Source organism: Myotis brandtii, unplaced genomic scaffold (assembly GCF_000412655.1).
Source record: "Myotis brandtii unplaced genomic scaffold, ASM41265v1 scaffold251, whole genome shotgun sequence".
Lineage (NCBI taxonomy): Eukaryota > Metazoa > Chordata > Mammalia > Chiroptera > Vespertilionidae > Myotis > Myotis brandtii.
In genome coordinates this window covers 978,558-1,005,246 of record NW_005359516.1, presented here as the reverse complement: position 1 = coordinate 1,005,246, position 26,689 = coordinate 978,558, and the positions used below count along the sequence as shown (strand labels likewise).

General features: G+C 38.6%; 1 protein-coding gene across 6 annotated transcripts in view; it reads right to left on the bottom strand.

The window, feature by feature from the left end:
- EXOC6B (exocyst complex component 6B) overlaps positions 1-26,689 on the bottom strand; it is a 524,781-nt gene that overhangs the window by 117,098 nt on the left and 380,994 nt on the right. For all 6 annotated transcript variants that reach the window (XM_005867756.2, XM_005867754.2, XM_005867755.2 and 3 more), the window contains one exon: positions 1,976-2,049. In XM_005867756.2, the coding sequence (XP_005867818.1) occupies positions 1,976-2,049 (74 nt within the window). The remainder of the gene's footprint in view (positions 1-1,975; positions 2,050-26,689) is intronic.

The window sequence follows — 26,689 nt, the reverse complement described above, 5'->3', positions numbered from 1 at the left end:
ACCTATCTGAGACCTCCTGATAACGAGCTGCAGCCTGAGAGCTAGGAAAGGTTTCCAAATGGCCTGTTAAAAAAATGTAAGCTGCTCTACTGGGGACAGACATTAATAGAAATTAGGCGATCGATACAATCAGAAGACATACTCTTTATTAGTAAAACGTTGAGGTTTAGGGTTCTACTGCTCCAACATCATAAAAGGGTGTGGAGAACAGAAATGTGACAGGAAACAGAAACTTCAGCATAAACAGTGCTCACCGAGAGCTCACAAGTGCGTGCACATTGCTCCCCGGCTCAGATCCGCCTTATTTTGGCTGTGCTCTAACTCATTCCCTTCGTTAACATTTTCTGTGAACACTAGTTGCTGTCCATAGGGACCAAAACCACAAACTAGAGAGAATGACCACACTTCCTTCTCATGAACAGTGAGAAGGGAAACATTTTTTCCTTGGATGCGATTTTCCAATGAAATTTAATTTCTGCTTTCCAAGAAAAGCCGATTGGCTCCGAAGTTTCTGAGAAGAAACAAGGGGGAAAGTCCAACAGATCCACTCCACAAAAACCTAAAGCAAAATCCCAATCTCTCAGCCTCACATCAGCCCAAGGGTTAAAACCTGAATGTCTCAGTTGAGTTGCTGAATCCACAGGTGGAAGGTCTTAACGTAGAAAGAGATACTGAGCTCCATTTGTGACCATGCTGAGAAAGCCTTTATGTGTAAGCGAACCCCCACCTCGGCCCTCAAATATTAAGTTGACACACGTTTCTGGGACGCGGCCTGAATCCTCAAACTTTGGCGGATCTATAGAGACACAATTTTCTGTTTTCTGCTTAACAGGGCTTTCCAGAATTGTCATCAGATGACAGATTACACCACCCCATCACAAGGATTCGGGGGTAGCTCAAGCCATCCATTATGGGGCAAAAGCTGTTCCAGCATGAATCGAGTCACAGTGGTAAGGAGACTACCGATACAGCTTTAAGAAATACCCTGGGCATCTAAAAGTTTTCAGAATGCAAACTATGTCAGCTCTGAAAACAAGAGGCACTGCATCATTATGGCAGGAGAAACAAAGCCAGCCCCCTTCTTAAAACAGACCAAAAAAAAGATTGTTTTAATAGGAGAGAAGCATCAGTCATTGATTCTTACTTCATTCACACTTTCTATCCAACCCCATCCATCTTCAGAGTGAAGAGATGACAGAGCCCAGTTCATTTTCTCCCTCTTGAGGCCCCCGCCCATCCTGCTCCTCTGTACCCAAACCACCAAGGCCTACCCACCATTTCAACCTGCAGGCCACAGCTCTATAGAGCAAGTCTTTCTGTCTGATGGGCTTGCAAAGCTCCGGTATGCATAAGGACAGGTTTTCATCATGTTACTTTAATGGGGTTGCCTGTCAGGTTAGCGTGAGTGGTCAGGGCCTTTGCTAATCATCTTCTAAAATGACCATTTAGTCACTCATGGCTGACCACCTTCTACAAAGGAGGGGATGGGAAGACTTAAGGCAACAGAAAAAAGTCAACAAGCCTAACCAACAGTCCAGAATGTAAAATATTTCATTTTCCTTAAATGCTCCTGCCCTCATTATCTGCAAACAAAAGTTCTCTAGGCAGGCAGTCTCTGCATCAGTGCACCTGCTTAGCATTGGTTTGCTGAGTTATCTTTTTGCTGTGTCTGCAGAAGCCAACTATAACACAATGGGTCGCATCACTTGAGGGTCACTTGAGTCCCTCTACTCTTTGGGTCCCTCCTCCCACCTCCTGCCTTCCCTTCTACCCACAAAACCTTTAACTCCACCATAGCTAAGGATCCCAGATAGCTAAATAAAAGAGGTGGCCTCAAACACAGAGAAAAACCCTTAGGTCTCCAGTGTGAATCGCCAATGCCAATCCCCCGTCCCTCCCCTTTTTCCTTAAGACCTGATGGTCTTCAGTCACACATCTTAAAAGAAAAACAAAAAACAAAAACACAAAGACTTACTTGTCTCAAGTCGATGAAGGCCAACTGCAGCGTGTCCTCCTGGAACCCAGGCACCGGGCCGGATCTGGCAAACTCTGTGGGAAAGAAAAGAGGATAAAAAGCGCCTTTAACTAACCATGGACAGGGAGATTGGCAGACGGATGACAGGGAAGACAAGAGAGGCTGGGGGAGAGGAGGACCAAGCTTCTAAGGAGTCATGTCTCTCTCCCTTCAGCTTCTTTGTTTGCCCTTCAAAATTCGTGTCATCAAAACACCATTAATTCCAGCATCCTGACAGCAAGGAAACTGTACTAATTCGACCTGAAATTTATTCCCATGAGCTGCGCTGGGCTTCAGAGTATTTGTTTTGTGAATGGACAAACAACTTGCAAAGGAGGAGGGAGTGGGGGAGAGAAAAAAGTTTTTCCTCTCAACACAATAAAATCTTCAGCTGTGAAACTCTTTTCAGTTCCGAAAGCTATTTATATTTTAGATCGCTGAAGGAATTTTCCAATTTCACGCCTGTCACCTCATTCCCCAAGCATTTATCAAAAAATATTCCCTGCCACATCATTAATTATTCCCTTACTGATTATTTGCATTATCTCATGAGTGCACTATTGCCAACACACCATGCACACACGCACACACCAGCAGCAGAGGCGCCCAATGCAGTGTTTGGCTTTTGAGCAAAAGAGTATTTACAGATATAGAAAGGCCCATCGAAATAAATCTTTCTACAGAAACTTGGGGAACATTTGCACATGTCCTTCTTTCTAGTACAGTTTTTCTTCTTGACTTCTACTTCTTATTCCACTTTCGAACATTCCTTTTCTCTTTCCTCTACTCCAATTTAGTCTTAGGTCAAAAAGAACAGACCACATGAATGCAATTTGCAATTTACAGTAGTGCCTTGGGTACATGCTCAGTTTATGACTCTGGCTTCTATATCGTTAACAAGAAGATAACTGCACAGGGCTACAGGGACAAATACTAGTAACAGTTAAGAATGTCAAATTTTATTGTTCCTAGGCCTGCTTATTATGAAATCAAAAGGTCTTGTGTAAGCCCCCTACACAGGAGCGTGTGTGTGTGTGTGTGTGTGTGTGTGTGTGTGTGTGTGTGTGTGTGTGTGTGTGTGTGTGTGTGTGTGTGTGTGTGTGTGTGTGTGTGTGCGCGCGCGCGCGCGCGCGCATGCACACAGACACACAGGAAATTTAAAAGGTAGACAGTTATTATGTCTTGAGTTCTCTCTGTGAAGCCAAAGTGTGATGGACATTAACATCAATCTACTACTTATCTCAAAAATAACTCGAGGATCTGCTCAAAGCAAATATGAAAAGGAATGCTTTACTTTCAATTATATTTTCCTCCAGGAATGAATTGAAGAAATTATCGAGAGTTGATATCATACTTTCCTTTTGAAATTAAATAAAATCCATCGGGATATTTGCATATTTGTCTGGAAAATCACTTCAAACAACTAGTGACTGGATATAGTCAAATGACGATGTGTGAACAATGATAGAAATTTCTGTCCATTAAAAATATTTTCCACCTATAGGCTTCTAAGACATAATAGGTTTTCACAAAATCCTGGCCTAACTTTAAAAAATAATGTTACCCAGTCAAGTTGCAGGGATTATGAAAACAGTGTGTGCCATGAAATTTTAAACAACTTATTAAAGTGATTAAAATATAGCACAAATGTACATAAAAGATTCTTATTTTAGACATTTCAAATAAAAATTATTCATAAATGAAGAAGACAAACTATATACCACAATTCACATAACTAAGTTTCTATTTGCTTTGAAAAGAAAATTCAAATGTCATTTATAAATTAATTATATCATAATGATAACCCAAATGATTAAAGTTTTAAAAGACTAAAATTCTAAAACTGTACAATACTTGATGAGGGCCCAGTTAATAGAAAGCTTGACATAATCCATCCTTCATATCTTACAATAGCCATTATCTGTGATAACCTTGTATACAGCAGCTGTTGAAGTCACACGTACAACTTTCCCATTATACGCTCCTGTAGAAAGCAGTCCTTTGAATTATGGCCACAGCCCCTCTCTTTGACAGCTTTGATTGGCAGGTGGTCAGCTTCAATAGGCCTCCCATGCAATGTGCTTTCATCCAAGGTTGGTAGATTATTACAACTGCGCCTGCATGACTCAAGGCTATGCTGCATCATTTGAAGTGTTGCAGTCCTCTCCATCAGTAGGAACCCTACTCGAGTCAAAATGCAGCTTCTAGCAAGATGTTCTACTGCCTACACATGTGCAACTCAGAAGAGTTACCCTGCGATGCATGGTTTGAGAGCTGGCTAAACATTCTTGAATCTCCTTATTGGGCATGCTCCCTGGGGCTCACAGGTGAAGCTGATGAAACCCTCAGGATTCTGGATGTGATACATACTTAGTTCTCAGAGTCTCACTTTATAGACCTCATTTTTATGACATACTGAATCTTCCAGATTCCCAAAGGACATAGTGGCCTTTTAGATTTGACTTTCCTTTTATAAATCAAGAAATCAAAGAATGACAACTGCATCAAGATATGACAAAGTAAAGATTAATTTTCATGTAGAGCTTATGGAAATGTCTAATTACAATATAGTCAACTTGATATTTGTATATTTTTCTCATTGTCTTATGTGTGTGATTGTTGTCATCCCATGTCGATAGTAAACTCCTTAAGGATAAAGAACATATCACAGAACCTAACAAGTATTCAAAACAGTAAATGTGTATCAAATACTTATATATTAAATAAATAAGTTACAAAATAGCAAGATTCATTAATCACACAAACTCTTCACTGCCAATAACAATCTTTTGATCGCAATATAGGTAAGGTGTTATAACATGAATATCGATGAGCAGGCTTTAGGAATTTATAAGTTCCCTAAAATTAGGTGCACAATGATTTAGGGGATAGGCTCTGGGGTCATAAAAACCAGAGTTTGAACCCAAGTTCCCCTAGCTCTATGGCCATGGGAAAATTAATCTCTTTACCCTTCAATGTCTTTATCTCCAAAATGAGGATAACAGTGCATTCCTTATAGTGCTGCTTTGCGGATTGCATGAAATAACACATGTAAAGCAGTTGGCAGAGTGCCTGGCATATCATAATTGATTATCATTACAATTAGTTTTTGGTGTGAATATGCATTTCTCTGGGAAGAAGATTCATAGCTTTCACTGAATTCTCAGAGGGTTGGTGACCAAAGGTTAAGAAATAATTGTAAACCCAGGACAAAACATTAAAAGAAATTCAGTTACTATTCAGAGAAAAGTTGGTGTTGCAAATTTATAGGCAAGTACCTCAGTGCTTCACTGAAAGGAAGTTAATATGATAATTAGCCACAGCAATTTTCACTGCTATTATTTTAAAAATTCAATAAATGCATAAAATACATATCTAATTTGTGACTCAATGTATCTTTGAAAACATGATTATTGTCCTAGAGTCAATTTTTTTGATATATCAAAAATGTTGATTGCATAAGAAAGTGTGAATATTTAAAAAATAAAATGAAAATTTGTCTACAGTCTGATTTCAACTACATAAAATGCAATATGCATCAAAGACACACGGTAAGCACTCATTTCATAACGTTAACTGAGGCTGTTACTGAGAGGAAGCTTATAAGAGGGCTTTATTCTTTTTATATCTTATAAATTTTTAAAATGAGTACAGCCCACTTTTATAATCAGAGAAAATGAAATAGAAGAATACACACACACACACCCCAAATTATTTAGTGGTGCTCATTTAGTAATACTTTTTCTAGTGAAAAGAGATGTAAGTTGTTCAAGATTTATCATTATCACCTGGGATTGATTTGCACACCCAAACTCCCAGATGATAGAATGTGCCTGATAATTTTGAATTAAAGTGGTAGAAAGGAGGAAAACCACACATAGGAGGGGGCAAGAAGCTCCCAGCGAAAAACACTCTGATGCACAGATTGATTCTACGGACACACAAGTCTCTTGAGAGTCACGAATGAAAACCTCGCTCCTTGGACACCACAGAAAGGGGAACATGCAAGCAATTCTGGCCAAAAGGAGCCGATGGATAAACAGGGCACAATGCACCAGTCCCTTTCTGGATTTGCCTCTGGATTCCAGTATCTGTAGGTTTTCAGTCTCTAAATGGTTAAGGCAACACTGAAGTTTCCATAACCTGGAGTTCTACAGAATGGCCTCCCTATTGCAAAAATAACAGGGTGCTTGTTCTACTTAGCACAGAACCAAACCTCACCTTTGACCACCTCATATGACTTGGGCACTGACAAGTTCCAATGAGGCTGGCAAGAAAGCTTCCTCTTAGAAAATTTGTTGAGGTTGGCAAAGCCCCTGAGCAGGACCGAACCATCCTACAGAAAGTCCTCTCTCCTCAGCGGCTCTTCCCTGCCCTGGTCCAACATGGGATGGATTCCCAGAGTCGAAGCTGGTATCACTTTGCAAATGTGAAAAATCTTTTCAAGAGGAAATTGCCAACTCATTGGATTTAATGAAGGAATTATTTTCATTAAAAATACATTAAAAGGAGGTGTAAAAGTTACAAAAAAAGAAGGCATACTGTTAAGTGAAGATTTAACCAGGGAAAGAAGTTCACACAGAAAGAGTATTTTACTTACCAAATAGCCAACATTCCCTCACATTCTCACATACATACAATTAAACCTATGAAATGTGACAATCATCTTTGAAAACAATATTAATTTCTCAAAACTATCCTGTAGGCTTACCTTTCTAATAATATTCATATTATAATGAAATGGAATTAGTAAAGGAGGAAAAAAAAGAGGGAGTCCACTAATTTCAAAATGCTTTCTAGATTTCCTAAAGGCTGATCTTAAAATTACTAACTTTGTCACTTAGAGGGGGGGAAGAAAAATATTTTTTAATCCAAAATTATTAGGCACATTCACATTTAGCTGAAGAAAAATAAGGTATACATTTCTAAAGAGCATAGAACTCTAATTAGAATAAAATGGTTGAATCAGTTACAAGGGGCTCTGAGAAGTCAAAATGTCTGCAACCTATATAGCTAGACAGGACATTTTGGAATTTATTGAAAGCAAGTTGTGAGAAACAAAATATAAAACCAGTTCTTCTGAATCTTAGCAAATTGTCTACAGAACAAGAGTAATTTCCAAAGGAAGATGAACAACAAGGTAAATTTTATTTCAGAAAAATAAAACTACTGCAATACCTGGCAAATAGTAAAATTGTTAGAAGAAAACATTTGTTCAAATAAAAGAAAGTTGAAAAGACAGTAGACAACATTTTAACCAGTGGTCCCTGAATAACATCATATACCATGGCTCCCAATGAACTTCCAGGCCAGGCAATGGACGTGATATCGTTACCACCCCTCACTGAATGGATGAGGGATTTGGCCAAAATGCCAGGCGAGAAAGAAAACTCAGTACCTGGGAGCGCAAAATATGTTGAGTACTTGTTTATATCTTAAGATCATGTCAGGTCACGTGTGGTTTTTGTGGGATTGAAAAAATAAGAGCTGCTGTTGCTATATTAACATAATGGTTTCCTGGTATCTGGCTCCCTGGAGCAATAGATAAGGAGCATGCTAGCCTACAAAGTGTGTCTCTAGGGAAGCTAAAGCCTTCTTGCATCACTTCACACTGGCTCCACTAAGCTAATTACAGAGAGGAGCTGATGGTGCCCACAGGGAATGCACTCAAGGCCCTGCTGGTCAGAGAAAGGTTGGCCAGAACATAAGGAAGTAAGAATTTAAGGTGAGAGATATCAATAACACAGAGGTGTGGGGGTCTGGAAGGGAAATGATCCTTGGAGATTCAACTGACTATACAGGGTGTCCCCCAAAAATGTAGCTCAATTTTGAAAATGCAATGTATTTTAATAAACACTGCCTTTATAATGATTCAAGTGTGTGCATATATTTTTTTGGGGGGGGCCACCCTATATTTGTATAAGTGTGCTTGTATGGACATGTGATCATAAAAACAGCTACCTTTATTTACCCAGGGTATGCCTCTGTGATGTAAACTATTCTTTGCTTTTACGTATACTAAATATGTAAGTCACTAGATCTTCTACCTCGATAGAAGATCGGTATAGGCTAACTCGAACTTAAATCTCAAAGTTTCTGTGAGAGAAAACTGATAATAATAAAGTGTGATAGCAAATGCCAAACCAGTACTCCAGATTTATAAATAATTTTTAAAGTTTAATTCTCCAAGTTCAATTCTCCAAGATCCTTTTGCTTTGAAAGACCATTGAAAAGTAGGACAGATAGACATAGCTTTTTAATTATTAAGGAACGAATCCCCTAGAAACTAGGAAATGGCCATAGGAATGAACTTTCATGCTGCTGGTAAGTAAACAAGTCCATCAATTGCCATCTGGCTATCTGTTGAAAATACCACTGAGAGGAAATGAGAGTCCAGGCACTTGCAGTGACTGGTGTCAATGACAGCACACATTCACCTGGAGTGGGAAGCTCTCTTATGAGAAATAAACATAGAAAATGGGAGAAGCTGATTTTTATGCCTTGCTTAACATGTAATAATAATTAGTAAAACAGTTCAATGAAATTAGTTGGTTTCATCTAGTAAAACAAACTAGAAAACAATTCTGTTCAAGGTCTAAAGAAAGAGATGATGTAAGTTCCTATAGTGTCATGAAGTCTAGGGGACATTGGGTTCCTTTGTAGAAACACAGTGCTACTCTTTATCTAAAGAAATTATAGTCTATTTTTTTCTTTTGTTTCCCTTGTCCAAGTGTATATATTTTAAACTAAAAAGTTTTTGCACTGCAAAGGAAGCCATCAACAAAATGAAAAGACAACCCAACTCATTGATAGAGGACTGACTGATAACTGTCAGAGGATAGGGGGTAAGGGACTGGGTAAAAATGGTGAAGTGATTAAGCAAATCTCATAGACACAGATAACAGTATGGTGATTAGCGGAGTGGAAGCGGGAAATGGGGAAGGTAGATGACGGTATAGGAGATATAAATGGTGATGGAACGAGACTTGATTTGGGGTGGAGAACACACAATACAATATACAGATGATCTATTATAGAATTATATACCTGAAACCTATATGATTCTATTAACAAATGTCACCACAATAAATATAAAAATAAAAGAAAATGTTTAAAATATTCTAAATGATAGATAAGAATACTTTCACTGCATTCACTAAATTAAACAGAGTGACTTTTTTATTGTGTGAATATTTGTAGAGGAAGAAGTGGCAGAAAAATGCCATGCCATATCGTACTGGACTTTCCCTTAATATTCCACAGAAAAATAATAGCCAAAAAAGAAAACTAGCAAAGGATGTCCTAGGACTTGAGCCTATATCCCGGAATTCTATAATTGAAAGGAGCCTTAATAATTACCAAGAACTTTCACAGATGAAAAAATTAAGGCCAAAATGGTTAAATCAGTGAACCAGTTAGAATCAAATCCCTCTCAGTCTATTTCAATATGCATCCCCCACCTGGAATGTCTAAAAATAAATATTCATTTTACATGTTCCTTTATATACACACTAGAGGCCCGGTGCACAAAATTCATGCACGGGTAGGGTCCCTAGGCCTGGCTGGTGATCAGGGCTGATCAGGGCCTTCCTTCCCCCAGCTGCTGGCTGCCAGCCGCCAGCCAAAGCCTTCCTTCATTCCGGGCCGCCCCCTGGTGGTCAGCGCACATCATAATGAGAGGTCAAACTCCTGAGGGGACAATTTGCATATTAGCCTTTTTAGCCTTTTATTATATAGGATTACACATTCTTTTCTACTTAGTTAGGAAACAATAAAATCATGAAGTTATATACATTTATGTAAAGTCACACTTATCCTCCAGTATTCCACATGTTTTACGATTTTGCAAAATAAGGGCCGATTTTGTAATAGTTCTTTAAAACTGTGGTGAAAAGAAGCCTCTCCCAGTTGAGCACCAGCAGTGCTTCTGTGGATAATCTCTAGGACCACTGAGGATCTGCCGTAAGAGGGTGGGCTCCCTGAGAGACAAGAAAGACTGGTGTTCTGAAGAAGTAACTTTATACCCTTGATATTTTTACTATGCTTTTAAGGACTTAATTTTACCCATGTGTTTGTTCAGCACTGATTACTCTGTTGTATGAATATATACACAAAGCTATGGCTATTTGAAATTTTACATGGAGAAAGAATTCTGTATGGCATTTAACATAACAGTGAAAACCAATTCCCCTAGAAAAGCACTGTCCAAATAGAAATGCAAGCCACATGTGAAATTTAAGAATTTCCAGTGGATACATTAAAAAAAAAGAAAAATTAATTTTAAAATTAATAATATCTTATTTGACCCAATATATCTAAAATATTTTAATATCAACATGAATTAATATTTTAAATATTATTCAATTATTTTTTTTTAATCCAATATGTATTTTACACTGATCACACATCTCATTTCCGATGAGCTGCATTTCAAATGCTCATTGACACTTGTGGCTAGTAGCTGTAATATTGGTCAGCACAGCTTTGGATGATGTTAATTGTAATGAATGTAAACCAAAATAAAATGTGCAGAGAATGACTTCAGATTTTGAAGTGATAAAAAAAAGAGCACTCCCAAAATTCATAACAATCTGAAATCTATTTTTACATTGGCTATGAAATAAGGATTAAAGCACATGTCCACAATCTATGTTATGGATTTATTCAGCTGATATTTTTAAAATGTCACTCTCTGATATGGCTGTATGCTTTGTAAATTCTTCACCATGCCTGTCGGTAAATTTTTATATCACCTCTCTATTAATCCTTATGCTAGTATTTTTATCTTTCTTCTCTTCATCCCATTTTTCCTTTTTCAAAAAAATATGTTTTTATTGATATTTTAGAGGGAGAGGGAAAGAGAGAAACATTGATGTGAGAGAGAAACATTGATCAGTTGTCTCCTGCAACACACCCAACAGGGGATTGAGTCCGCAATCTGGGCATCTGCCCCCACTGGGAATCAATCTGGCAATCTTTTGGTGCATGGACCAACGCTCAACCAACCAAGCCATGCTGGCCAGGGCCCATTTTCCCTTTCTTACATTTAGCTTATTTATTTTTCAATGTATCCTGTTGAAAGTGGTCTTAGATCATTTTTGAGAAACAGTAGAATATAATTTTTTTAAATGATGGTAGTTGATTAGCATATAATTTTCTGGACAAAGTTCTCTGTCTCCATTACCCAGCCAATGATGACAGTAGCAATCTTGAACTGCAAAATATTTTATAAGTGTACAATATAAAATAAATGCTGAACCATTAAAAGGAGAAGTATCAAGACTCACAGGGGGAGGTAGGCCTAACTACACTATGAAGAAAGCTCAAAATCAGAGAAATTAGTAAGGCAGGCTCCACTTGGGATGTTTCCCAAGTAAAATGAGCTAACACAACTCTTTTCAAACTGATAGTAGAATGTTTCTTTGGTATACATTTCATGAATGGTCTCACAATTTGCTAGGAAAACTAGTCTCATAGTCTAAGCTGATGTCCACAGGAAGCGGACATTTCATTAGCTAGGACAATGAGGATTGTGGTCCTTTCTGGAATTTACTCATGTAATTTTGGGCTAATCATATAAGCTCTTCGTGCCAGATGTCTCAGCTGTAAAATGAAGGTACTATTTCACTTGCTTAAAGCTATGTAACTGAATCAAATATACTCTTAAAGTCTGTGATATAATGAAGACTATATACCTGGTTTTTGTCCCCAGCTCCTGTAATAGAATATCAAACTCTCTTGGAAGCTCCTGAGTAACAGTAATATCTTTTGTTATTCACAATGAGCTCCTTTGGACCATACATAAATTTATACTAACAAGGTAACTGGAGGTAGCCCTCAGATAGTTTAAAGGAGTGGCTGGACAAGCCAAAAAGACCAAGTCCTTGACTGGAGGGTTGAAATTTTCAGCCCATCCCCAATCTCCAGGGAGGGAAGAGAGGTTGGAGATTGATTTCAGTCATGTAGCCAATTATTTATTCAATCATACCGATGTGATGAAATCCCATATAAAAACTCTGCACACTGAAGCTCAATGGATCTTCTGATTGGGGAGCACACTGATATGCTAGGAGGGTGAGATGTCCCAATTCCATGAGAAGGGGACATGGGAACTATGCTGCCTTCCTCCTCCCTGGGACCCTGCCCTATCCACCTCCCATTTGGCGCTCCTGAGTATATCCTTTAAAAGAAAATTAATCATGAATACAGCACTTTTAGTGTGTTCTGTGAGTTTTTCTAGTGAATTATTGAACCCAAAGGGGATGTTGGGAGCCCTGAATCTGTAGTCAGCTAGGAAGAAGTGCAAGTGGCTTGAGGTTATCTGAGACTTGTGGCTGATATCTGCTGAAGGGCAGTCTTGTGAGAGTGCAGTGTGCACTATCACTGGTTGGTTAGTGTTAGAATCAGATTTGAATTGTAGGACACCCAATTGGTGTCAGAGATGTGCTGTAGGAACACAAGGTCCAATTCAGATGAAGTGTAATATAACTTGATATTGAGTCCATTTTAGTATTTAGGTTATAGCCAAAGATGTCTCAGCATAATTAATGTGAAAACTGGAATTGAATACATTAAAATAATAATACGAATTTTCCCTATCTGACCACTTCTTCAAATAATCAAAATTTTAAAAATATTAAATTAAAACAAGTCTTCATTTATTAGAAATCATTTTGCATATGGCAAAGTACAAAGTTCTGCATATCTTGCCTGGAAAAAGCTAATATTTTTTAGCTTTGTCTCTTTGCTTCATAGAATTATTTTAGTATTAGTTGAGAATCCCCCACCTACTGAAATTTTAATGTAAAGTAGTAAAACAATGATCCAACTGAAACCACAGGTCTTGATAACTTTGATTAAAATTAGTTTTAACTCCTAGCTTTAGAAATAATATGTCTATACCTCTCAGAGACCTAGCCTTGCCCCAGAAAATCAACAACCCCCAAGGCAGTAGGAGACAGTAGCCCTGGCCTGATAATGGTCAGACTCCCTGGACCTCTGGCAGGCTAAAGATAACATCTTGACCTAAATTATGTTTCAGTACCTGAGCCCTAAGGTGGAACCACCCCTTGGCTACTTTCCCATGAGTCAGACAGAGGGATGCTGGGGGGGAAAAACCCTCAGAACTGTCTTCAAGATCTGAAGAAATGATTCATTACCCTTACCTCACCTCAGACCAATCAGCTCACAGCATGATCATGAACCCCTAACCCACAGTGTCTTGTGATCTCCCCTATATAATCTGTTACCTACAGGATATCGGGGAGTTCGGGCTTTTGAGCATTAGCTTCCTGTTCTCCAGAATGGCGCCATTCATAATAAAATAATATTTCCCCACTGCAATTCTCAGTATCTAGTGTTTGGCTCTACTAGCGCCAGGTGGATGAATTCTTTCTGTTTTGTTACATAACATCTGTGTTAAACTATTGCATTAGATCGGTGATTTTCAACTGCTGTGCCGCAAGAAATTTAAAACATGCAATACCTGACCATTTAGTCAGGGGCGCTGACCTTTTTTCCCTTAGATTGTCAAATAAAATAATGACAACAGCCAACATAACAATAGCCATCCTGTATGAATAAATCAAAACTATACCTATTTCTTTGGCCAGAAGAGCAAAAAATATAACACATATTTTTGGTGTGCAGCAGAATTTTAGTAATTAGTTTATGTGTGCCATGAGATGAAAAGGGCTGAAAATCTCTGCATTCGATCAATATCAGCATAAATACTGGCCTGCCATTCTGGTTACACAGGCTAATGAATTTATTTTCAAAAATCAACATCTAAACTTAGGATCCATCTGAATAGAAAATACAAACTTTGCCACTTAAGAGCTCAGTTTGGAGTGTATTTTCCCTTTTCTTTTTTTCTCCCTAAAACAAATAAACAAGAACAAAAGGAGAACAGAATCTCCATCAGTGAAACCTGAGACCTTGAGCTATAGTTATAGGTAAGAGGCCAGGAACTGCCTTCAGGACAGAGCTCCAAGGGGCGTGTCAGGCACTTGAAGTACTCTGCAGGGCTAAGGGAGAAAGAGGCAGTGTTTAAAGAGAAGTTAGGTGAGCTGGAGGAACAGGAAATGAAAATAATTGTTTCTTAAAGTACATAAGCATCTTCTTTCCATGACAAACTGGTGCTTTTAAGAGGAATACCCTAAGTGCTAGAAGGTATAGGAGATAAGTGAGCATCTCAAGTATAAAAAGCACTCCTGTCTTTACAAATCCTTGTTGAAAAGCCCTCAAAAATGATTTTCTAAGGAAAGAGAATCTCACTCAAAAATTTCCCTGGTTAATTGCTGGGGCAGGAGCTTAAGCTACACCTTGTCTCCATCCATTGACAGGCAGGCAGCTGACAGAGATTCCAGTGAGCCAGAGAGAAAGGCAGGCCCCAAGCAGTATGACTGCTGGGATTTGGTGAAAAACTGAGGAGACTTGAATTTCTCCAGAAAGCCACATCAGCCAGAAAGAAAGGGCAGAGAAAGAGACAAAGAAGAGAAATAATATTCAGCAAACTTTATTGACGCCTACAAAAAATAAAGTGAGAATTATTTTCCCTTTATTCTTAGTTACATGATATGAAATGTTTGGTGTTATTTGCAATTAAACAGTCCCAAATCATGAGGCTTAACAATGGCAACATAAAGAAAAATAACCACTGACATTCTCAGAGGCAATGGAATAACCCCACTTTTGTCTCTTTCAAAGTCAATTTCTGAGTTGTTTACAAGCACTGATTCAACTACATTATCTTCCATTCATTCCTCATCACTCTGCAATCTGGCTTCTACCACTCTATTTCCACTAAAAGTACTTCCAAAATCAGCTTGGCTTCCTTTTTATGAAAGCAACACTTTTTCATTCCTTATCTTACCTGACATTTGCATGTACTATGTAGTATTTAAGGCATGGTTATGCTGAAAAAAATTATTCATTTATCTGAAATCCAATTTCCCCTCTGAAATTCAGATTTAACTGGGTATCTTGTTTCTTATCTGGCATCCCTACTCTTAACTAGTTTCTGTATCTATGCATTTTTCACAGTTTTGCCACAGTGACTTTTATAAGGCAGCAAATGCTGATGTCACTCTCATGCTTAAAACATATAAACAGCTTCTTGTGTACTTAGAATAAAGTACAGTTGACCCTTGAACAAAGCATTGACCCCACACAGTCGAAAACCTGCATGGAACTTTTAACTCCCCCAAAACTCAAGTTGTTCCTTTGTATCTGTGGGGGTCTGGTTCTAGGACCCCCACAGACATCAAAATCCAAGGATGCTTGAGTCCCCTATATAAAATGGCACAGATCAATGCATACATTGAGCCCTCCTCATCCATGAACTCCCAACCATGGACAAAAACAGTACAGGTGCTTACTGAAAAAAAGCCACATGTAAGTGAACCAGCGCAGTTCAAGCTTGTGTTGTTCAAGGGTCAACTGTATATACTTCTTAATAAGTCCTGCAATAAGTCTTGCATCAGTTCCTTTTGGCTACCCCCATTTCATTTCACCCTGTTCTCCAGTCATAATGAACTAGTTTCAGTTCTCTAACATGCCATGCTCCTTATTTCCTCTCAGAATTTATACCTGCTTTTGCCAGAACACCCTTCACAACCTACCTCACCCCACTTGAATGGCTAACTCCCAGCTACATGGTCCAATTGGGTATCCTAGTACAACCCACTCACATCATACAAATTAGTAAAGATTTTTAAAGAGATTAAATGTGTTGTCCACATTCATAGCTACTCGGTGGTCAAACAAAAACGAAGCCTCAGGCCTCAATTCACTTATCCAGGTACACATTATCCCACCCATGAACGTAGCATACCATCTTCTTCCAGGAAAGGAGTGGGTAATAGAAGTAAAATAGAGATCAACCACCATTACAGAACCTTATAGGCAAGTCTTAAAAATTTCTATATATTGATTCACTAGTGCCTGGAAACAGATTTTCTAAATGGAAGTGTCAGCAATGATATTTTCCTCACATTTCCAAAAGTTCATCTTAGAAATATGAAATTGTGAATACTAAGGTGATTTTTGCGTCTCTCTCTCTCTCTCTCTCTCTTTCTCACGCATACCCATGCGTGTACACATAAACAGGTAAAACAAAGGAAGAGAAAAGGGAATACATTTTTTAAATTTGTAATAGTAAAGTAGACTAGGTAGATAATTTAATTAAAACAGCAAAACTCAAATCAGAATCTGTTAAATGCTGAAATGCTAGAGCAGGTAATAATGAAAAGGCATGATGTTTTTTTAATGTCTTATAAAAAGTAGGACTTTCATCAACTTTTTTGAGATATATAAAATGCTGTTCCACCTGAGTAGAAGCCTGCCAACTTTTAACAACTATTGTTTCCACTGACTCATTTCTCCATGAAAAATGCCTCTCTGGTTGTTTTTAAGCAAATCATGAGGATTAAAGAAATTTTTCAAATAATTATTTTATAAAGTTTCTTATAAAGAAACAGTAAGAAAAGGCTTTGGAGACTAAGAAATTGCTCTGATACACTCTTTTAACTGTAGAAAATCTGTTTTGTCAAGTCTGGAACCAGGGTCAAGTGAAAGGTATTGACATATAGAGATAACCACAATATATTCTTGACTTTTTCTTCTTTGAAATGGCATTTCTTAATCTTTCTGGTCCCCAAAACTTCTAAAGTGTATAAAGTTAAGAAAAAAACAAGGAATAAAACCTGAAACGTCCAAAATAAAAATGGAAAGGAGCATCAAGTTTGGAATATCACTTTTTTAAAAAGCGGTCCTCTCCTTTTCAAACCCGTGCAGTAGGAGAATGGCTTTTGGAAACTACCTGCTGTCTAAGTTAAATCTCCTGCTGCCACCCCACTCCCCAAAATATCCTTTGAAATAAAATCAGGAAGAAAAAAATCTAAAAATTTCAAAGAGAAATTAGTCACTGTCCTTATTTAGGCATGGAATGAGCACCACATTTACCAAACAGCCTGACAGAATTTAGGGCACTGAGAGAGTTTGCCACAGAAAAAGAAGCTTAGTTGGGAATTATGATCCTTTATATTCAGTCCTTCATCAATAATACGCCCTACAAACAATCCAAGGTAACATTTGCTACCAGAAAAAGTACGTTGTCTGTGTTGGCCAATCTCTGGAAGCCAATAGCAGAGCTTGACAGTGATGTATAACAAGGTTAGAGCAGCACGATCCATCTCCATTTGCTTGACAAGGATGGCATCTTAGGCCATGGTGAGGAAGAGCAGGTTGCCTGCCCTCACTGCTCAGGTTGGCAGCATCTCCTATCAAGTGACCGGGTGTCTGACGACAGGCTCGAGAGACAATGATGCCTTATCTTCTGGAATTCAAGGAACTTCAGCCCATAAACCGAAATAACTGCTGAGTGGGCACTACTCACTGACCCATGTCTGAGTAAAGCCCTCCCAGAGGGTACAGGGTCCTTTATCCATAGTCAAAGAGAAGTGACATGGCCATTTTAATGGCAGGGAAGCCTTCTATCTGGGTACTCCAGAGATAAGAAAGGTGCATCATAAGAGCATAGCACCTAGCATGAAAAACCTTGTAGGTGTTGGGAGACAACAGCAAACAAAGTCGGGCTCTTGTGCTGCCTACTTTTGATGAAAGGAAGATAGTTGCAGTTTGTACTCTTCCCACATAATTTTAGATCTGAGAATCCAAGCTCAATCATGCTTTTAAAAAGAACTGGTAAGGGCCTAGGAAGTAGGGTATAAAGCAGCCATATCACCCATACATTTCCAGAGAAGCTTTTGCATAGGGCAGCGGTTCTCAACCTGTGGGTCGCGACCCCTTTGATGGTCGAACGACCCTTTCACAGGGGTCGCCTGAGACCATCCTGCATATCAGATATTTACATTACGATTCAAAACAGTAGCAACATTACAGTTATGAAGTAGAAACGGAAATAATTTTATGGTTGGGTCACAACATGAAGAACTGTATATAAAGGGCCAGAAGGTTGAGAACCACTGGCATAGGGTGATTCAGAGCTATGTGCCTGAGCATATAATACCAGACTAATCTTCATACTACAAATCCCCAGCGCATGTGAGTTTTAAGTCTCATTTCTGGTATAGAACATCTACAGTGTTCCAGGTCTTACAGCAGAAACAAGAATGCAGAGAATGAATGAACTGTTGATTACTGTGTGTGTATATATACAATTACCAACTTAATGTTCTCCCTTGAAAACCTATAAGTTTCACTGCAAATGCTGAAATAAAATGAGAATTAGAAACAAGAATACAGAAAAAAACTGAGAAAAGGGGAAAACAAATGACAAAATGAATAAAGAAGGATGTGCTTTAATAAAGACCAGCTATCTAAACTCCTATATATTTCCAGTAGATAATGAAACATTATTATAAAAAAGAGACATAAAATATTTTTCCAATCCCATTAACCAGTCAATCAACCATAAGACAAAAATGCATTAGCCATGGAACTTGTCTCATGGAAGTTGTCTTCATCATATTAAAGCAATAACAACTAATTACCTTAGATTTTCACATGTGCAGAGCACTGCAAACTATAGGACATAAGTTTGTTTATCTGCATTTATAAGCTTGAAGTCGATCATCAATCTTTTTACTTTAATGTTTCTCAGATGGAAGAAGGCAGAAAAGGAAAACTTATTTTAAAATTATAATTCAGAAAGAAGAGGCTGAGAATAGATGCTTAAGGGATCTGAAATTAATGATACTGGAACACACTAAATGTCCTTCAGTAGTCTACCCATAGGAAATTTGCCTCTATAAGCAGTATATGTACTCTAATAAAAGAGGCCTCTGTTATTTTCATACTAGAGGCCCAATGCACAAAATTCGTGCAAGGGGCTCAGCCCTCACAGCCCTGGCTGCCTTGTGGCCCAGCGGCCCCACCCACTGGTTGTTCCAGAAGGTTGTTCTGCTGTCCGGTCTAATTAGCATATTAGCTCTTTATTATTATAGATAATCAAGGGAGATCAGGTTTAAAATCTTACTAAGCTCAAACTTCTTCCATTTGTCTCTATTCTATTTTTTTTAAAAAAATTGATTTTAGAGAGAGGAAGAGGGAGAGAGAGAGAAACATCTATGTGAGAGAGAAACATTAATCGGCTGTCTTCCTCACGTGCCTCAACTAGGGATGGAACCCACAACCTGGGTATGTGCTCTGACTAGGAATCAAACCCATCGACTTCTGGTGTATGGGACAATGCTCCAACTAACTGAGCCATATCAGCCAGGGCAAACCTTACATCTTAAGATGGCTCTCTTTTTAAGACTTGAAGAGGTAGAAAATGCTCAAGATAATTTGAAAAGTGACATTTGGATAAAGTATAAAACATATACTTTAATTGGAAAGGAAGTAAATACCAAAGTTTTCACAAGAATCCCTTAGTAGGAAATGGTGCTATTTGCTACAATGATATAAGATTTACATGATTAATTTTATAGAGAGCCAACTTCTCTTCTTTAAATCTATTTCTATCAGTACTCATGTTCTGATAACCAAGTTTCCAAGAGAAATGTATTTATACTCTTTTTAAAAAATATATAGTCTTATTGATTTCAGAGAGGAAGGGAGAGAGAGAGACAGACAGAAACATCAATGATGAGAGAGAATCACGGATCGGCTGCCTCCCGCTCACCCCACAATGGGGACCAAGCCTGCAACCCAGGTATGTGCCCTGACCGGGAATTAAACCAAGACCTCCTGGCTCATAGGTCAATACTCAACCACTGAGCAATACCAACCAGGCTGTATTTATACTCTTTAGTGTTCTTTAAAACTAGGGACTGCTTAACTAATGTTTCGTCATGGCAATTCTGATTTAAGCCCACAACCACACTGACATCTCTACAGGATACGACAGTGGTTCAGGTCTTGGTTAGACAGCTTGGCTTTCTTCCTAAACCAATATTATACAAAAGTAAAAAGTATAATGCAGACTCTGAGATAATCCTACCTCAAGGATTAGATAGAAAGTTAATTTGAGGAAAAAAATACTGATCTTTGTGAAAATTAATAAACATAACCTCATTTAAAATGGAATCAGGAAGCTAGAAGAGACAACTCGCATGCACTTGTCACTCAACAAAATTCAGAAATCATTTAGCCTGACGTTCTCATTTAATAAATGAGGAGCCCACAGCCTGCAAAAGTTTAATGTATTCCTAATACCATACAGATAATTGGTAGCAAAACTGAGGTTATAACACAAGTTTTCTGACTTCCAGCCCAGTACTCTTGCTGCAGCTGCTGACAATGACAGGGATAATGAGGATGCAGCTGGCAGTTATCGAGTATTTACTATGTGTAATTACTCAATCAACACAAGTTTATCAGGTAGCTACATGCGTACCTCTCTTCATTTACAAATGAAGAAACTGAGGTTTCAAGGAGATAAGAGGCCCAAATTACTAAAATGAAGATGCAGGTTTCAAAGGCCCATCTGTCAGGTTCTATCACTTACAATATTAATTATTATGTATTACACAGCTGGTACATTGAGAATTGAGTGTTGATGGCAAAGATGGCTTTATAATCCATAGAAATTGGTGGTAAGGCTATGTGTACTAAAGCTGCCAATCATTTACTTATCACTTGTACATCCTCCTAAGAGATTAATCCTTAGGATTCCAACTACATTCCAGATTGTCTTGCTGCTCAAATCACATTACATCATCCCAAGCTACTTCCTACTTCTATTCCCTCTCATTCACAGAGCTGACCAAAGAGATCCAGAACTGAGGCAGTTGCTAATTAAGTTATTTTATTCACTCAATAAATATTTATTAATATTCAGGCACTGTGGTAGGTGCTTAGGAGACAGGAATGAGGACAAACATGATCCCTGACCTAACTGATCTACTATTTACCTTTTACTTGGAATCTATGAAACCCAGATATTTAAAATAAGCCCTCCTTTATTCTTGAACTGGTTTGAACAGATTTTTATTCCTTGCAAATAAGCATACTCTAATTAAAATAGATTATTATGGATCAAGCTGGCAAATAAAAGACTTCTGTGTAAAAGGAAAATGTTTGGAATTAGTTAGCAGGTAATGGCAGGGAAAAGGGCATTGACACTTCCTAGGATAGGAAGTCAACAGTCTGTGGAATGTAGTAGCCAACCTCATAATTAAGGTATTATCTTTTTAAAAATATATTTTTTTATTGATTTTTTTAGAGAGAGGAAGAGAGAGGGAGAGATAGACACATAAATGATGAGAGAGAATCATTGGTCAGCTGCTTCCTTCACGTCCCACACTGAGGATGGAGCCCACAACCTGGGCATGTGCCCTGACCAGGAATCAAACTACGACCTCCTGGTTCATAGGTCGACCGACACTCACCCACTGAGCAACACCTGCCAGGCTTAGGCATTATCTTAAGCCACAAGGGAACACGTTCCCACTCAGGGTGAAACTATGGAGAACTAAGGTGTGCTGCCATTGTTCAATTTTTTAAAAAATGAAAAAATATGAATCATGTGAAAGCTTTTAACAACACCGGACAACTTACAATGAAAATGGGACAAACTGTGGTCCTTGCTAGAATGTGCAGTTCAAGAATCTAAGAAAACACAGAACATGGGGAGGCTCTCTTGCAGTAATTCCCCTTTATCTACAGCTAGATAGCTGAGTGAAGTGAAAATATAGGGCATAAACTGATCTTTCAAGTTATGAACCTGTATACCAGCTGCCTTCATTATGTCACCTGATTTCCTTGATAAATGCAAGGGGACTAAGAGAAACTGTCTAACCTTGATCCCTCAACCTCCCCCAAAATGTTTTCCATTGTGTCCCACTTGCCAGGGAAGGGTAGTGCTCTGCTCTGCTATGTCCTCTCTCTTATTGACTCCTGTCCTGTGATGAGGATCCAAACAACATGGGCTCGAGAGTGACATGCAAAACAAGAAGAAGGAAGAAAATAATTATATCTAGGAGAAAATGTAAGAGTTTTCTAGGGAATCTCAGCAAAAACAGAGAAGACTGTGTGGGTATGCAGACTGTACTACTTATTCAAGGACGACTAAACATAATCTTGATTGACAAATTAATTACTACAGGGCATCTCGCTGGAGAAGCTTGATTTAATGTATGTACTAGCTAGTAGTTACTTTAATAGTTTGCTCGGTTGGCTGATGCAGATTTGGGTGTAGTTGTTATTTAAGGGCCAGAACAGAACTCCTTTTGCATAATATAAACTTCAAAGGCTGCAGGAGAAGATGATAGTGTGGGTCTGTCACATATGCTTCCCGTATGTTTCTCACCAGGGTCCCGAGAACTCTCTTCTTTCCCTCACATCAGGAAGAGATTGGTAAAGGAATGCCTGAAGCCCTACAAGAGACTCTCATGGGGAGTGACCAAGGTGGGTTATTAACTATATGAAATTGGAGAGTCCAGGGTAGCTGAGCTCCAGTAATGCAGAAAATCAAAATAAGTGAGTACAGTTATCCCAATTGGCGGTTGTTTGGGCCTTGGCACTTAAGGTTCAGAGAGATCGCTTTATAAAGATTCTTTAGTTCAGAAGTCCCAGTGGCAAAAGCATAAGCAAGCTGATTAAGGTTTGCCTGATTAACACTGGCTAACATACTTCTCACCTGAGTCAAGGGGAGCCTGCTATACCAAAAGGGACTTGCAGCCATTTATCTTAGTGAATATATACAAACAGATGGAAATACTCAAACTTTTCAAACTACTGGGTCTTGAATTTGAACTAAAACGCATTCTTCAAGGATGATGACAGTTAGCTGACCTTTCGGTTAGAGGAGGGACTTGTGGAGGTTAGTGTTCTGCCACTACCTTTATCACAGTAGGCTCAGTGAGATCATGAATTTATTCTGAAGATGTTTCACTAAGTCCTGAGTTGAGGCAGATTCCCCACATTGCTTTCCTGACCTGTAAAGTGAGGGCTATTATGGTAAGAATGGTAAAACGCAAGGCTTTGGAGCTCTTATTCCTTTCCAAAGTAGTAAATGTAGGCCAGATTAACTCGGCCACCAAAGAACTGAGAGAATTTGCCAAGATGCATCCCATTGCCTTCCTGTCGAAGGACCTAGTTTATTCTCTGCAAAGACTAATGGGTCCTGGGAAATGATGGGTTCCACTAAATTTAAATAGATGCAATTGCTGCTTCATTTCATTGCAAGCAAATGTACTCTGGTTTTGGCTTAATTATGTTATATTTTTAATATAAAAGGCTTTTGAATAATTATGGGATCTGAGCAGATAACTAAAAACTGAAAACATTTAACATTACAAACCATGTAAGAGTGGAAGTAGGAAAAAATAAGAAGAAAACATATAAAAACATATGGATAAAGAAATGAAAATTATAATAAAACTAGAGGCCCAGTGCACGAAATGTGTGTACAGGTAGGGTCCCTAGGCCTGACTGGTGATCAGGGCCAATCAGGTTCCCCGCCTCCCCGCCTCCTCCTTCCCTCATTCGCTCATCGCCCTGCCGCCACCACTGGTCACCTGCCATGTTCCGTGCTGCCCCCTGGTGGTCAGCGCACATCCTAGCGAGCAATCGAACTACCAGTCTCCTGGTTGAACTCTCGAGGGGACACTCTGCATATTAGCCTTTTATATATATAGATTTCCAGCCCTGGCCAGTTTGGCTCAGTGTCAGCCCGCAGATCAAAGGGTCTCAGGTTAGATTCTTGGTCAAGGGTACATACCTGGGTTGCAGCCCCGATTGGGACTCATGCAGGAGGAACCAATCGATGTGTATCTCTCTCACATCGATATTTCTCTCTTTCTCTCTCTCTCTCCTTCCCTCCCTTCCACTCTCTCTAAAAAAATCAATGGAAAAAATATCCTCAGGTGAGGATTAACAAAGCAAAACAAAACAAAATTTCCATTGCTGTTTACAAATGATTTATATATATTATTTGACTTTTATAATTATATACTAGTATATTATCTTATTCCTAGTTTATTGATGGACTCAGGGAGGTTAAGTGAGTTGAGCCATTCACTCCCATGGCTTAGCTTATCATGCAGAAATATGCTAAAGCTCCAAATCATTTCTAACATGGATTACTGCAGCAGCCTTTTCTGAGGCTTCTAATAAAATTGCAGAATTCCTTCTAAAAACACAAATCTAATCAAATCATTCTCCTATTTCAAATCCAGGGTTTCCTATTTTATCTCTAGCCTCTAGCATGGTACTCTGTACAGAGCAGGGCCTCTACATATATTTGTTGAATAAATAGATTCCTGAATGAATGCTGTTAACAAGAAGTTGAGCTAGAATATGAACCTAGACCTCTTTATTTAGAATACACAATGAGAAAGCTTAGGAAATGACAAATCCAGTTACAGACTGAAAAATCCACTGCATGAATGATAGAGTAGTCCAGGCTGATCAAGGAGGTAAGTGTTAGGCTATCAAGACCTGCTAGTATTTAAAATCCAGTTTCACTGTCAGAATCCGGTGCTCCAATATTCAAAACCAAATATAAGACACAAACAAATGGAGATGTGAGATAGAAATCCTTGCAAGGCAGAAATTATCAGAGGTCACTATCTATTTTTAAGGGAAAGATATTTCCTCATATCTAAATTTCTAATAATGTCCACCGTAAATGTTTGGTGGCCTGTCAGTAGGAATTGCCTCACAACAACACTCCTGTTAGGTAACGGTGCCCCAAGCAGTAGTTACCATCTCTAGTAAACAGTAGAGCTAACTGATTTCTTGCAAATCATCAGTTCTGGATCATGCCACAGACAACTGCCAAGAAGGCAGACTTCCTTATGCTAAAAGGGCAACCCCAAACCTAACTGATTCACAAACTATAGACGAAGGTTTGAGTGGTCTGCAAAAGACCTTCTGAGAGTTGCTAAATATTTATTAACTGCTGTTGCTGCTACTACTGCCGATAGTGGTGATAACAATAGAAGCTTCTACTTACTGCATATTCGGTGTTTTGTCAACCCATGAAATAAACCCTTTCGTGCATTATTTCATTTAATTCTGACCTCAGCCCTGCAATATTAGGTACTACTCTTATTCCTATCATAAATGGGGCTAGCTGTGAGAGTTTAAATAGAATACACAAGGTCCCACTAAAAGTAAGTGTGACCTGAATCTGTCTTGTCAAGCTGACTCTAGAATCTATGTTCTTAATACCACACTATACCAGCTGAATACCTCAGGCTCATGGCAATGCACATACTTCTTCTATGTATATGGGATCTAAGAAACTGGCAGTGCGGGCTTCAGAGTCAAACACTCAAGGTACTTTCCATTCTACCTTGTCCAGAGTTTGATTTCTTTCAGGACCTATACAGTTCTTCCAAGGACTCACAGACAATAGGGAAAATACCGCACGCACACACCACTGGGTAGGAAGGTGTAAGTGTTAATTATCTTGTCATTTGGGGCTGCTTTTATACGCCTCTGTGTAGTTACTTGAATCTTATGTATCATTTCTTTAAGATTTTTTATAGACCACTGAGCATCTAAAGGAAAAAAAATGAGGGGGGTGGTATAGCAAAAGACATAAAATAGAATTCTTTCTTTTAAAGTAAAATAAATGTCCATGGAAAGTTTCTTGACAGGCAAATTACTGCCAATCAGAAATGAAACATTAAATTCTAAATCAATGAAACTTAGTGGTTCCACAATATTTGAGAATAAGTTTCAGTGGTGATATTCCATGTCTTACAAATGTTAGTTTTAAGCTGGTCCTAAGTCTGAAAGGCTATTACAAATATTGAATTGCTTTTTAGAAAAGATACTGGCTCTCTGGAACCCCACAAGGTTAACAAACTCCATTTATTATGTTTCCACCTTTTCATTAAATGATCTCTCCATCTCTTAGTCTTAAATGAAAGCTGGCTCTCTGCTAATGATACCAATTCGCCTATCATTTTCTCAAGTAGAAGCTGCTCATTCTTCTATACAAAATGCCGTTCAGAATCAGGTCATAAAATAGGCATTTTCCTTACTCATTAGTGCTTCTCCCAGACCATCATTCCTCCTCCTCAAGGCCCATAAATTTAGCTTTATCATCCTCAATCTCTCTTTATCTTTTAGCTCTATCAAAAATGCAGTCATGGCCCGGCCAGCATGGCTCAGTGGTTGACCTATGAATCAGGAGGTCACGGTTCGATTCCCCGTCAAGGCACATGCCCAGATTTCGAGCTCAATCCCCAGTGTGGGGTGTGCAGGAGGCAGTTGGTCAACGATTCTCTCTCATCATTGATGTTTCTATCTCTCTCTTCCTCTCCTTCCTCTCTGAAATCAATAAAAATATATTTTAAAAATGTAGTAATTGTAATCATTCCCAATCATTCATCAGACATTGCTGTTTAACCAACAGTATTTGTTGTTTGCCTACTCCAAAGTCCTTTTCTTCCTTTTCTTCACAGCAGAATGAGGTTCTACTCTTTCATCAAAACTCAAACAACAGTGACTTAAAACTCAACATCCAGAATCAATCTTGCCTGGCCAGTGTGACTCAGTGGTTGAGCATCGACACATGAACCAGGAAATCGCAGTTTGATTCCTGGTCAGGGCATATGCCCAGGTTTTGGGCTCAATTCCCAGTAGGGGGTGTGCAGGAGGCAGCCGATCAGTAATTCCCTCCATCACTGATGTTTCTATCACTCTCTCCCTCTCCCTTCCTCTCTGAAATCAATAAAAATCTATGTATTTTAA